This window comes from Carassius auratus, chromosome 17, assembly GCF_003368295.1.
Source record: "Carassius auratus strain Wakin chromosome 17, ASM336829v1, whole genome shotgun sequence".
Lineage (NCBI taxonomy): Eukaryota > Metazoa > Chordata > Actinopteri > Cypriniformes > Cyprinidae > Carassius > Carassius auratus.
This window is the reverse complement of record NC_039259.1, coordinates 23,480,276-23,495,246: the sequence shown is the minus strand read 5'-3', so window position 1 is coordinate 23,495,246 and position 14,971 is coordinate 23,480,276. Positions and strand designations below refer to the sequence as shown.

The window sequence follows — 14,971 nt, the reverse complement described above, 5'->3', positions numbered from 1 at the left end:
CATTCCAAACATGTATCAGTTTATTTTTCCATAAAACACAAAATAAGAAATTTGAAAGAATGTTCATGCAACAACCAAGATATGACTATCCAGCTTTAAAAAGGGCAAAAAAAAAAAAAAACATAAAAGCACTACAAAAGAACTCCATATAAATCATAAACCATATTTAAATTCTTCTAAAGCCATGCAATAGCTTTGTGTGAGGAAAGACTAAAATGTAAGTTGCTTGACAAACATGGTCAGCATTCACTTGCATTGTATGGCAAAATAACCTATACACATCTGTTTTTGTGTTGTATGTTTAAAAAAAGTTTAGAAAAACGTAATGATGACAATTTTCATTTTTAAGTGAACTGTCCCTTTAAGACGTTGAGAAGAGGCTGAAACTCATTCACATTGGATGTGATGACCTTCATGTCGTACTGTAAAGCGAAAAAGGACTGAATAAGTAATGTTATTACACACAAATATTCAAAGGTAAAAGTCCTTGGGGCATGATTGCTTGCTGTTTTGTGTCTTCATGGCTGTCCGCAGTGAACACTGCCTCTGTGGAGCAGATGGGCCAGGTTTGGCACAGATTCTTTTTGGAAAACCCTGTGGCCTACAAACACTACAGACTGACTACAACACCTCAGGGTGGAGGGAGAGAGCAAATGAAAGCAGTGAAAGGGAAAGAATGAAAACAGAGGAATAGACAGATGAAAAGAGAGTGGGAGTTTGTCCACCAACAGAAACAGAAACGTATTTTGAGTTGAAGTAGATGTAAGCCGCCCAGAGCTATTCAGACCCAAGTGAGCGCGATAGTGGGTGTCATGAATCAGTAAACAGAATTCAATGAACACCTACTTATTTTTTTTTTTAAATAAGACATTCAAAGAAAGTAGACTTTGTGTTTATATAAATGAGAGTAGCAGATGAATATGGAACAATATCTATTTAAAAGACTAATAGTGTTTTCTAAAATGACTGTCTTGAGGAGGGAGTTTGCAATTTCAGAGCCACTTGTGGCACAAAACAGTAAAATAAGTTTCACAAATATATAAATAAATAAATAAGACAAACTGGTTATTAAACAAGTTTTCTAAAAACATAAAAAAATAAATAAAAAAAAATGTGTGCTTTAACAAACATTCACATCTGTGTGAAAAGACCCTGACTACACAGCCAAGAACATCACACTTAAGTCGAGAAGCAGACATTACCGTGCCATTGAAACGGCCTGGCTGAAGACTACAGAGACGTCAGTGTATTGGGAAAGTCTCAGATTGTTGAAACTGGAGGACTTAATAAGAGGCTTTGAAAAGATATCAGTACAAATCTTCACAAACAATAATTTTCTTTAAACATACAACCTCAAGAAGATAAAAATGGCCTCTAGCGTAAAAAGGAACACATTTACATAACTCTACTCTGCGGTTGGGAGTTTAAAATGGTTTGAAACCAAGCAAAACAAAAAATACATTTGCCTAATTTTTTTTTTGCATATGCTCGGTGAGTTTAGGATTGGAACAAAAATCAAACCACTGCAACAATGGGATAATTGTCTTACTTCTCTGACAGTCTGAACAGTGCCGGGTGTCCAGGGGTGATTTGGGGACATGATTACAAAAAGAGAGGATTTTAAAGGTGAAGTTCACTTAGAAATGAAGAGATGAAAAGTGCATGAACACATTCAGATGTGTTATGAGAGGTCATGAGAACCAATGTTGTTATTATTGAAAAATCTGGCATAAAGGTTCTTTATTGACATCTTTGGCTCAATGAAGTCCCTTTAACATCCATAAAACCTTTCTATTCTACAAAATGTTCTTTATAGTGGAAAAGGTTCTTTAGATTATTAAAATATTCTTTACACTAAGAAAACCGCAATTTTAAGAAAGGTTCACTGAGATGTTCACTGGGGACCAGAAATGGTTTTTCTATGGCATTAGTGTAAAAACCTATTTTGAAAAGTGTACTACTGTACAATAAAAAATATCTTCGAGAATTATTGAATTTTAATTTATGAGAAAACTATTTCTAAGTTTTCATGTTCATCTTGTTATACACACAGAACACATCAGAAACGTTAACACAAAATTCTTCTAAATATTACATTAGTGAAAGATGAAACCCGGGAGCATGAAAAAGTTTAGACCCAAAATATGTCTCTCCGGCTTCTGTAAGACAAAGAACCGATACTATAGATCCATTAAGGACGGCGCTGTCTTTCAAAAGACAAACACCCTAAAAGCTCCATCATTTATTTATGCTTTTGCATTTTCTATTCTTGCACAATACATTTTAGTCAGCATCTGGCACAAACGGTCTTCAAGGTCCTACGTACTCCTTATATATTAATGACAGAAAAAAGATAAGTCTTTCCAAACTGGGCAGCATTATCAAGTAGAAAAAACATTTCTGCAGAAGTCATGCAGGTTTGAAACAACATAAAGGGTGAGTAAATGATGACAGAACATTCATTTCCACATGAACTATCCCTTTAAATCTCGAAGCAGTGGCAGAACTCACAGAGGAGAGATTGGTATGTTTTTACAGAGGACCAGGTGGTAAGGTCAAACCTTATCCGTCGACATAGCTTTAAAATATCACACTACGGACAACGAAAACTCTGCTGAAAGAGACTAACTATCGCAAGACCTTCAGAGATAGTGAAAGTAGCCAGGTGCTGCAGAAAGCCAAATCCTTCAAGCAGAGATCCAGGGACGAACAAAACAGATGCATGGAGGTGATAAAAGAGGCACAAACCTGACACAGTTTGGGAATGCATGCATTCCACAGAAATGGAGCATTGGGAAGAAAAAAAAAACGAGTCATGAGTGTACAGTATGTTCAATGTCTGAATGTTTCAAACCTCCTTTAAGAAGACACCTGCAAACACTTAACAGATTTCTCAACCCCATTTGAAGCTCTCAGGATGGACAGATACGTCAAACTCCTCCCTCTCCTGACCTCTTACATCTACTCTACTTTACTCTACTCTGTCTTTTCTCCGCTCTCAGATTTGGGAGTGTCAAGAATGAAGCTGTCTGGCAGTGTTTTATAAAACCTCTGGAAAGGTCTCTGTGCTGTACTGTGTGAAATAGCTCAACAACAACAACAAGGAAAGAAGTTAATTAAGAGGGAATGTGATCAAATAAAGGAAATGACACGTATGAAAGCAATCAAGAAACTATTTACACTACCTTTCTCGTTGTCCCCAAAAAACGTGTCATCTGAAAGTCTCCTCAACCTGGGCAACTCTGGGGAGAAACAAACACAAGGTGAAATAAATCGAATTGCAAGGCTGTAGTGACAGACTTTTTAATGGTTTTAAAATACTTAAAGAGCATAATAATAATATACGTAAATAATATTCATATGCATTTTTTTATTTAATTGCATGCAAGTGTTGAATTTCGGACAGCATTTAACTTCACCAAAGAGGGACTCCTCAACAAATTTCTTCATTTGCATAAAAAAAAATGGAATGTGTTTCTGTGCTTTGGGAAGATGAGGTGAGAGCATCACATGAGCACAGCTGGGCTAGAGCTACAGAATCACACACAAGACTACACACACGAATGGAGTTATGTATACACATACACTCCGCTCAGTTCCCCTAAAGGCATGACAAGATGTTAAAGAGAGCCATTCACCTTCAAACTTTCCCTGCTGCAAGCCAATGTCAGACATGCTTTAAAACCCAAACTTACAGGACTTCACTGGAAGGCATAAAACAAGAGGACTGTGCATGGGGTTATTTTAGGAAAATGCTTTGTGAAATGTTCTTTATCCTCAAGCGAGGGACACAATGATCTTGTGAATTAAAATCTCAACCTTGTTCGACTGTGAAAAAGGGAGAACAGCATAACCAGTGCCTGATTCACAAACAAATAGCTTTTAAGCGGCTTCTTTTTGTGAATCAAAAACAGAGCAGGACTAGCGTTAAATGATTCACAAGCAAATAGCTCTTTAAAACCGGTTATTTTTGGAAAGCAAAAAGATAAGCCAAAACCAAATGATGCTGATTCATGGATTGCGGAGTCTTTTTAGGTTGTACTTGTAATGAATGATCTAAAAAAATAAATAAAAAAAACTCAGGTGTTGTTGTTTTAATTAGTTTGATGGATCCTTCATAGAATTATAAATATAAAACACCAAAAATGTATTATGTGGAATCATTTCTGAAGGATCATGTGACACCGAAGACTGGAGTAATGGCTGCTGAAAATTCAGCTTATCAAATAAATTTTCAAATACATTATAAAATAGAAAGCTGTTATTTTAAATGTTAATACTTTTCAGAGTATGTTTGATCAAATAAATTGACTTTTTACAAGCAAAAATTTCCAACTGAATTTATATCTAATTGAACTGGCACTGAATCCGGAAATCCAAGATTAATGACGGGAAACGACAAAGAATAAGTACAAAGATGAGGCTGGCTAGTTAATCATGACCTGACTGGGCTTGAGCCAAATGAGATGGATGATTTTCCTTAATGTAAAGGAAGTGCTGACTACAGAGCTGAAAACTTTCTGAGAGTGACATCACCGTATCGTTCCCATGCTCTAAAAAGATCCCAGATCAAGCATATGAGGGCATGCAGGTTTAAAACAAGATAAATCTCGTACAAGGCTAAGAAACAAGGTGTGTGTTTAAAGAGTCGGCTATGATTTCTTTCATCAAATGCACACACATGAATCAATGTGTCAAAGCCAGACAAATGATCCGTAAATTAATTACTATTAAATACCACCATTTCTGTGGAATACAGCCAAAGGGTTGTTCCTTGGGATAAACGTCAGGTCGAGTTTGATTTATAGGGATTTTTTCCACAGGTGGAGACCTCCTGACATAACCCCGCTGAGTCGCAAGCCTCCGTTCATGAGGCCAGGTGGAGCTGGGGTCATCCTCGGAGCGTTTAAAACCCCGTCAAACTTCCCATCCCCTAAAGACAGCTTAAGTCAATCAAAGCCTTCAGTGGCTCTTTACTAATCCTTTTCTTTGAGCTTGTTTACAGCACCGCTCAGGAGAGCCGCATGGGCCGCCGATTGAAGCATTGTGTTGCAAAGTGCCGCCCACCACCCATCTCCACTTTTCCATCAGTCCAGACCTCAGAAACAAGAGCAGCGTTGAATACAGAGAGTGCTAATTGAGAGTCAAGAGGTTACGACCTTTGGATAGGGGTCCACGTGGCCCCACCCTACACCCCAGAGAGGGAACCGCAGCCTGGATTGGGAGGGGCTTCGTGTACGGTTGGAAACCGGGGTCACGTGGACCGTCCTTCTTTGTAGATCTCTTGATAAAGAGATCTAGCAGCAGGGTTTGGTTGGATTTGCATTCGGCCAGAGGAGCTTTCATGCCCCCCTCTCTTGGTCCATCCAAGGAGGGGGGCTTGGGTGATGGGACGGCCTCTCAATGCTCCTTTCTTCTGGATCTGCTGGAGATGCTGGAGCACAGAGCTGGGCTTAGACAGCAGGCAGGACTTCCATGTGGAGAAGCTGGGCCGTAACCTCACACACAGGGGTCAAGGAGCCGAGAGGAGATAGGGTCAGCGAGGCCACTGCTCAGGGCCGCAGATAGAGAGAGAGAGAGAGAGAGTGAAAGAGAACAGAGAAAGATCTTATCTGTCTTCATTTGGAGAAACCTCCCCCATTCTCCCTCCAAGGCCTCTTTAAAAGCATTGGACACTGTATCAGAACATCACAAAGACAAGGCCAGTGTTTAAGACCACTGTGGGTCATAAGAATCCTTTAAATGTCATATCGGCCCAGGGGTGAATTTCATGAAACCTTGTCAGGAGCACAACCAGGTCGTATCCCCCCCCCCCCCCCCCCCCCCCAAAAAAAAACAAAGGCCTAAAACAACAATGATTACTATTCAAAATGTGCCAGGTGAACATAGAAGTCTCTAATGGGTACAATGAGAAGAACTGATTATTTTGTGTCGTGAGATTATTTTCATGATAATTAAAAACTTTTCAGTTACACCTTATTTTAAGATTTCCTTGTTACACGTTATATGTACTTGTGATGTTTTGTAATAACAATAGATTATGCATAATTACATGCAAGTAACTAAGCCTAACCCTAACCATATACTACGTAGCTAATTAATATTACTCTGTACATAAATAAATAACTACACTTTAACATGGATACCTTAAAAAAAACTTTTCTCCTTAAGTTCTCATCACCAAACTGTAAAACTTTTTAAATTGCATTATAAAATATAAAACATGAAAAATAAATACATGAAATATAAATAAGAGAAAATAAATTATAAAATTAATTCATTAATTAAATAAAAACTAGATGGAAAACAGTACTGTGAATGTGTGGGACAACATACTTAAAATTAGAAATAATATTTTAATAATAAAACTAATTATGTGAAAATGTAAAAAAAAAAAAAAAAAAAAAAAAAACACACTACAACCGCATTTTTATTACTTAAGAATTTTTTTTTCCTTTTATCATTGGAGTGAAATGTTATCTGGACATTGAATGGTATTTAGGAAGTTTAATGTAATATTGCCACCACCAATTGGATGGCAACAATCATGCAAAATGTGTATGCATTTATGTATATTTATTTTTTAGCATAATATTTAATAACAGAATATATAATACCATTTTTTCTTTTGATATTGTGGTGAAATGTGACCTAGATAAATTTACCCAAACTAGTAATCTAACTGTTTTACATTCTGCTTAATGATATTTGGAAGGTTTATTGTACTATTTCCCCACCATCTGTTGGATGAATTATAATAGCCCAGCGTAACTGAAGGGGTTAAAAAACTGCAACATGAATCTTCTCAAATACAGTAACCTCGCACACACTTAGACCGCAGCAGAACAACTCAACTCTGCTACAGAGGGATTTCTGTGAGTCAGTTTTCTGGCAACACTGCATTATAATATATTAACACAACTTTTCCATCCAGCAAAGATGCATTTCACAGGAGCCACGTTGATCAGGGCTTTCAAAAGCATGCCAGAATAAAGCCATAGACAGTCAACTGATGTGGACACTCCTTTGGACTGATGGTTATTTTTAGATAAGTAGGTTATATCTCCCAAGAGAATCCCGGGGACCTTCAGAGACCGAGCCTCTAAAATGGCTGAGAATAAAAAAAACCTAATGTGGACCAGTTTCAAAGCAGGTCAAACAGAAAGGTAAAATAATTGAGAAATCGGCTCTGCTCCAGAAAGAGCTCCGCCAGGCTGGCCTTTGTCTCGCCAACCTCTGATTTAATGAGCTTTCCTTTAACACAAAAGAAAACAACAGACGTCCTTTTTCACTCAGCCCATCAATGTTTACCTCTAGAATACTAAATTAAGTCCTATTTTTACACTACTCTGACGATACTACAATAGGCTAAAGAAAATATGCAACAGATGACCTTTAGAAATGGAACTAAAATGATTTGATCATTTAGCTAAGTGGGTGAAATGGTGTGTTAAAATAGTATAATCATCATAATTTGAATCTAAAATGAAGAATTCATTTTGGTGATAAGCTTAATTTCACACCATATACTGTAAGTTATACTTAAAATGTACAATCTACATTCCTATTTTTACAATCAAACATGCATAATAACTCAAAAAAGGTCAGATATTTTTCTCTCTCTCTGTATTAAGGTCCATTTATGCTATTCAAATGAGGGTTTTTTTTGCTTCGCAAAAGCCATAATTAACTTTAATTTAATTAGTATTTTGACATTTCATGCTAGCATTGCTGTACTGCCATAATATAACATTCATTTTTATAAAAAACAATCAAATAATAAAAACATTATATTATTATATACCATATTCCCATCTCCTGTATCAAATTGATCAGGCATTTTTGCTCCTGTGCCTTTTAGACAAAGTAAAAAATGTCACATTTTATTGTTACTTGCCATTTCTTTGTAATTATTTTTCCAATTTACTTTTTTTTAAATCCATTAAATCCTATAAAAAAAAAAAAAAAATTCTGTTGCTTTGCATCTTTCTGAATGTAATTTTTTTTTATAGCAACTTTTTTTTTGTTTTCATGGAACATCAAACATATACTTTTACTTTTAAGTTTTTAAGTTCATGGAAAACAAAATTTCTCATGATATAATCTCTTTAACTATCTCAAAAGAGCATTTTAGAAACTCTCCCATGGCTTGCACTGAGTTGGATAAAGCTAATTTAAAGTAAAAATAAGAGAAATCCCACAAAGCTCCTTTAAGATGATTTTGGACTGTCTACACCCTCTCTTGATGTGTCCGCCAGCTGTCCGTTAGATCTGCGTTCTCATGCAGCGTCACACTCCCACAGACCATTTCAACTCTATAATGCAGGCCTGAAATCAAGCAGACTTGAGGGAGATCACATGACAGTTTACCTGAAACCTATTCACTATCTGCCCCAGCCAGTTAAGCATTATATTGGCTTAGCACACCTTCAGATCTGGTCATTAACAGGCATGCCTTTGAAAAGTAAGCCGTCAGCTCCAATCAAACCGTTTCAGTCTGGAATGCTCCTCTGTTTAAGGCCTGCCGAGCGAATCGCAGGTATGTGGGGGCCCCAGCGGTCTCTGAGGGGTGCCCGGGTGCGCCTGTGGGCGAGCAGCCCGGACTCTCAGCCATCTGTGAACAGGACAGCATCTGTCTGTTGAGCCAAAATTATCTGGAATAAGGGGGAGTGATGGTAAGGCATCTATGGGTGATTGAAATGTTTCGCTGGCAAACACACACACACACACACACACACACACAGATCTGTTGCGATGCAGGGTGGGACATCCTTTTAGGATAGTAAAGCTTAAGAATGGAGCAGAGATGATGTTAGGTGGCAGCTCTTGGACGTCATCCTGAGATCTGCATTGGAGCAGCAGGCGCATGTGACCGCACTGATAAATTCAAGATGCTGGGCTGGTCATAGGAAATCGAGTGTGAGCCAGGGTTTTGATAGGACACTGGGGTCCATTCCAGTACACCCGCAGGGAGGAGAGGAGAGATGGAGAGAGTAGAGGAAGAGAGGGAGAGGGTAAGGTTGACAGGTTGGCAGTGAGAGCAGGTCTGATAGGAAACAGATGAGTGGAGAGAGACTCATGACTGTCTGGCTCTAGCTGCAAACACTCCCCTTTAACATGAAACACTGAGCCTTGTCAAAGTGCTGAAGCAATTGAATAACCAGTATAAAATAAAATAATAAGCCACAAGAATTCAGGCTTTACAGCATGAAACAGAAAGCAGTGTGAAGCCTTATTGCTTGTATATACATCAATCATATCTATATATCTCTCTCTATATATATTCTTTGCCTCTACAGTTGATGTTTGCTATTCAAATACTAACTAAAAACTAATATAATAACAAAAATTGTAAACATATCAAATAAAAGCATTTTTTATATTTACATTTTTTCTTATATAACATAAGCATATGTGTTAGTTTATCTGGCAAATCATTTTTAACTGTTATTTATTAATTTTTTTACTGCATGATTATATTTATACATAATATTTTAAAATAGTTTTTAAAGTTTGGGGTTGGCCATTTTTTCTCTCTCTCTTTCTCTCTATATACAGTATATAAGTATTAATTTGATTAAACATACAGTAAAAAAAAAACATTAAAATTGTGAAATAGTATTTCAATTTCAAATAAATGTTTTCTATTTGAATATATTTGAAAATTTAATTTATTCCCATGATGAACCTTCAGAAATAATTTGAATATGGTGATTTAGTGTTCAATAAACCTTTTCACTATTATAAATGTTTAAAACAGGTGTTCAGCTTAAATAATTTGTGGAAACAGTGATCCATTTTTCCTTTGGATTATTTGATGAATATAAAGCTATTCATGTTTTCACCGTCACTCATAATCAATTTAATGCATCCTTGCTGAATAAATGTAAACTACAGATTAAACAGAATGCAGCTGATTTCACAGGATTGTGATCGTATATCATTATCAGATATTTTTCGGAGCAAACGCCACTTCAGAGCCAGAACTGTCCACCACAGAGAGCATTTCACCAACTAATCACATCCAAAACACTAGTCATCTCTGCATTCTCCAACAGCTGGAGAACTTAGGAGCCTGTCGTTTCCTGTAAAGTGGCATGCGTCATACAGGAGGACACAAATCTGTCCATCTGCTCAGACAGAACGGCTGGAACTTCCACTCAGTCAAACATCAAACACAAACCCAGGCTGTAACCCTACAAAACCTCAGCGCACTGTAACGGGAGCGCTCCCATGAAAGGCTGTTCCTCCACCTGTGAAAGCAGAGACAGGGCCTTCTGCCGCGTGGCTTAGCGCCTCTGCCTGGCTCGGCTGATCAAAGCGGCCCTGCTCCAGGGATGAGCCCCCCTCTTCTCTCCGTCTGGCAGATGAGGAGTCAGGGGTGAAGAGGTGATGACTACTGGAGCGCACAGCCCCACTCAAACCCGGTTCATTTTCAGAAGTCTATCCCTCTCATCTCCACTCATCCATCTGTGAGGGGAACCTTATCGCTACGCCTGATCTCACGCCTGACAGGATGAGACGGGCAGCACGATACGCCTGCTGTAACATCTCTCAAAACAAAAAAGAGTGAGAGTTTTCTTGCCTGTTTAGGGAAATTTCATTGAATTTTTAACAAAATGTGTACTTCGTGTTCATGACTGAATGGCTGAAAGTTGCAGTAAGGCATTTCAAAAGCGATTCAAAACATAATGAGTGTGTTTGAACAGGTTTCCCAAACTCTGCCTCATCTGCTATTGGTCAGATAAACGGATAGTTCCCAACCCAAACTACTCAAACCAAGCCACAGTGTTTACTTGCGATAGAAAGTCAACTTATGAACCGCTTACTGCAACTTGAAGGTATGTTGTAGTTTGGGAAAAAAAATACAAATCCTGTCATTATTTATTCATTATTCACTGAAAATCTGGCCAAGGGTTTGGACCATGATTTGAAAGGAAAAAATAAATAAAATTACATTAAATTACAAAACGATTATATAAACTTTAAATATGAATATGAAAAATAATACATATAATGCTATATAATAAAAAACAAATTATACACTACCGTTCATAAGTTTACGGTCAATAAGAATTTTTAAGCAATTAAAGCTGCAGTAGGTAACTTTTGTAAATATATATTTTTTACATATTTGTTAAACCTGTCATTATGTCCTGACAGTAGAATATGAGACAGATAATCTGTGAAAAAAAAAATCAAGCTCCTCTGGCTCCTCCCAGTGGTCCTATTGCCATTTGCAGAAAGTCATGCGCTCCCGGTAAAAAATAACCAATCAGAGCTGCGGTCCGTAACTTTGTTTGTGTTCAAAACTTTGTTTGGGTTTCCAAACCGTGTTTTTAGCTTGTCCTGAATCACTAGGGTGCACCTATAATAAGTGTTTATATTGGGACTATTTTAGATTGCTTCGGGGGTACCGCGGCGGAGTAACCCAGTACCTTTGTGATTCGTCATAGACATAAACAGAGAGAAGTAGTTCCGGCTACGATGTTCTTCCGCAAGACGCAAGCAGTTCTGTTTATCAACCGCTAGAGCGTCAAAAGTTCCCTACCGCAGCTTTAATTTGATTCAATTCTGATTCAGCCATGAATTAAGACATTAAAAAGACATTTAATGTTAAAAAAAGATTTCAATTTCAAATAAATGTTTTTTTTTTTTTTACTTTCATCAAGGAATCCTTAAAACGTTACGCTTCCACAAAACTATTACGCAACACAGAATTTATAATAAGTGTAAGATAAAAAAATTAAAAAAATTTCCAAAAATGATTACACTTACACTTAAATATATTAAAAAAATAAGCTAATTGAAATTGTAATAATATTTCATAACATTTTAACCATATTTTTGATCAAATAAATGTAGGCTAGGTACATATAAGATATTTATGACCTCAGATTTTATATATATATATATATATATATATATGTATATATATATATATATATATATATAAATATTTAATTAATGAACATCAATCAATTAGGATTTCAGATGTGGTACAACAATAACTACTATAAGAAACTACTATATTTTGCCATTTTTTATTTATTTATTTTTTGATAGAAAAAGCACAAGAGGCAGCAATATGACACATTTATAGCTGGTGATAATCACCATTTCCCAGATCTGTTCATGGCATTTTCCGAGCCGCACTTGGCCAGTTGGTGTCAATGTAACAGGACCGTTGTAACTGGGGCATGACAAGGAACTTCAAACATGCAGGGTCCTGAACAGACACAATAAAATGATATGCGTGGCCTGAGTGAGTGGCGTGGAATGCCTGCTGGTTCAGAGCCCTTCTGCAGCTGTTCAGAGACACAGACATGTCAGTACAGCTGGACGGACTGACATCAGATTCTCAAGCCTTCCTCAGATTACACTGAACAACTGGACGAGACACAAACAGCACAAACAATTACCCTCACAGGCATTTAGAGCACTGATAAACATACTACAGAAGAAGAAACTCTAAGCGTGCAATTCAAATCTTGATTTGTTTTCCACATCTTGAAATCTTGAAGGTCAGAAACTTTTTTCCAAGAGTTACACAGTAGTGCGGTTGAAACATATTACTATATTACAACATATTACAACTCACCCTGGCCAATTTGGCAACACTGCTACAGAAAATGCACAGCTTGCTCTTTTCTCTGAAGATCAGAATAAATGAATGAATCAATCTATCTAATCTTCTATCCATCCATCCATCCAGCCTAGATCCAAGATTTTTTTCAGTTAAAAATAATGGTTAAATGAATTTCTTTGAATTTCAAATCTATCCATCCATCGACAAAACTTGCCTCTTAAGCTTCAAGACTCTTCAAACAACCCCCCCCCTCCCCCCAAAAAACAACAACAACAATTTTTATTTTAATCAGGACTTTGTCAAGCCAAGGTTCTGTTTTTTTTTTTTTTTTTTTTTTTTTACAAAACTTGCTTTATCAAACTTCAGGACTTCTAGAACTTTTTTATACATTCAAAGAAGACTTTGTCAAGTCAAAATCCAGTTTGTTTTGATAAAACTTGCTTTTTGTAGTTATGATACAGCTTTGTTAATTAAAATGTTATTTTTTTTATTAATGTGCAATAGACAACTGTAACTAGAATAAATAATCGGTGGGTTGATTTTTATAAGTATGTAAACACTGTTGCTCTGTTATGCTTTCAATGCATTACAAATATGTTTAAATTGTTTTATGAATACAAACTTCAAGTTAAGTGTTGCAATACTGCTCTTTGCAAACACATGGATGCTCTGTAACCATTGTAATGTTACTGCAAACCATTACAACACGTAATATGTCATTGCAAAATCCCTGTAACTGAGTGGTACAAAAGCTATTAAAGTGCTCAGAAGTGATCTGAGAGCTTTGTCCGCTGAACCCTGTGACGGTTGTGTTACGGCCGCTGTGACTCTGCAGGGTGGCGAGCCGTAACTGTGGCGTGAAATGGCTCTGCAGCATCTGCAGGTCAGGGGATGGGAAACTTGATGGAGCATGACAATAAACAAGAACTTGGCCAGGCGAGTCTCTGTCAGTCAACTGCAGATAAGAACTCAGTGTGGAACTACAGACAAATAGAGCGACTACAGTCATCACTTACCCATCGTACACAGACACTTGACACTGTCATACCACACCCTGCTGTCAAAATAAACCCTTTAGACCAGAAAAAGACAACAGTCTGAATGCAAATTCAACTTTGCTGCTCGCATGCTATTTACAGATGATACAACACCATTTTACCATAATAACTGAAGTCTATGGCAAATACTACAGATACGTTTTTTTTTGGTTTGTTTTTTACTACAGATGCTATAAAAATAAAATATGGTTCTGTTTTTTGATGAAAGTGATGGCTAAGTACAAACTGTTACAAGTTCTGAAGAAAATTTTGGTACTGATAATAGTAATAAAAAAAATATTTTAAAATAAAGGTTTCAAGAGCAGCAAATCAACATATTTGAACGATTTCTTAAGGGTCATGTGACACTGAAGACTGGAGTAATGATGCTGAAAATTCAGCTTTTGATCACAGACATAAATTACATAATAAAAAAAATAAAAAATAATATATATATATATATATATATACATTTTTTTTTTTTTTTTTTTTTTTTTAGTAAATAAATGCAAACTTGAGGGAGCATAAGAGACTTTAAACATTCAACAATCTTACTGACCCAAAACATTTGGTCATTGGTGTATATAACAGAACATTTTATAGCAGAAAATAAATTCTGCAATAGCCTACAGATTTGCATGGTCATAACTCATATGACATACGTTTTCCCTTTTCTCTTGGCAGCTTTGTCTCAAATGCAAGACTTCACTATTAAATTCCAAAATTTTAACAAATTAAATACAGTGTTTGGTTCAGTTAAACAACGCTTTCTAAAGTACAGACGCTCTTACATGACAGCACACAAACATAAAATGAATATCTCCAGCTTCCAGAGCATTTTAAAACAGGAGAGCTGACTTTCACTGTTCAGGTCAAATAGAACTGGGCGGGAAAGAGTCTATCAAAATCTAGCAAACATCATCATCGTCAGTATTTTTGTGGGAAATGTGAAGTCGACTATTCACGTGACTACCAACAGCAGAGCAAATAAAAACACTCAGTAAGTCCTGTTAAGCCTGCAGCCCTCCGTTGTTTTGTTTAGGGTAAGATGGTTTCTCCCGCCCTTTTTCTGTGTTGTTCTAAGTAAAAGGCCAGTATTCAACTCTTTTCACAAACATAGAGATCAACACGAGAGTGTTACGGTTCACAGAGATGACATATCTGGACCAGACGAGTCTTATTTGCAGCAGAAGGCCACATTCGAAAGCTTCCCTGTCTTTACTGTCTTGTTCTATTCATTCATCTAAGACCGGCTGTCTTCACCTCAGCTCTTCAGGCTTGTTTATGTAGCATGTTATTCCAGAGCTCTTGGACCATGAGTCTACGTCTGAGCGGCCCATAGTAC

The 14,971-nt window shown here is 36.9% G+C and overlaps 1 protein-coding gene across 5 annotated transcripts in view; it reads right to left on the bottom strand.

The window, feature by feature from the left end:
- Nucleotides 1–14,971, bottom strand: part of kiaa0586 (KIAA0586 ortholog) — a 103,945-nt gene that overhangs the window by 2,080 nt on the left and 86,894 nt on the right. For all 5 annotated transcript variants that reach the window (XM_026286470.1, XM_026286471.1, XM_026286473.1 and 2 more), the window contains exon 32: nt 3,186–3,242. In XM_026286470.1, the coding sequence (XP_026142255.1) occupies nt 3,186–3,242 (57 nt within the window). The remainder of the gene's footprint in view (nt 1–3,185; nt 3,243–14,971) is intronic.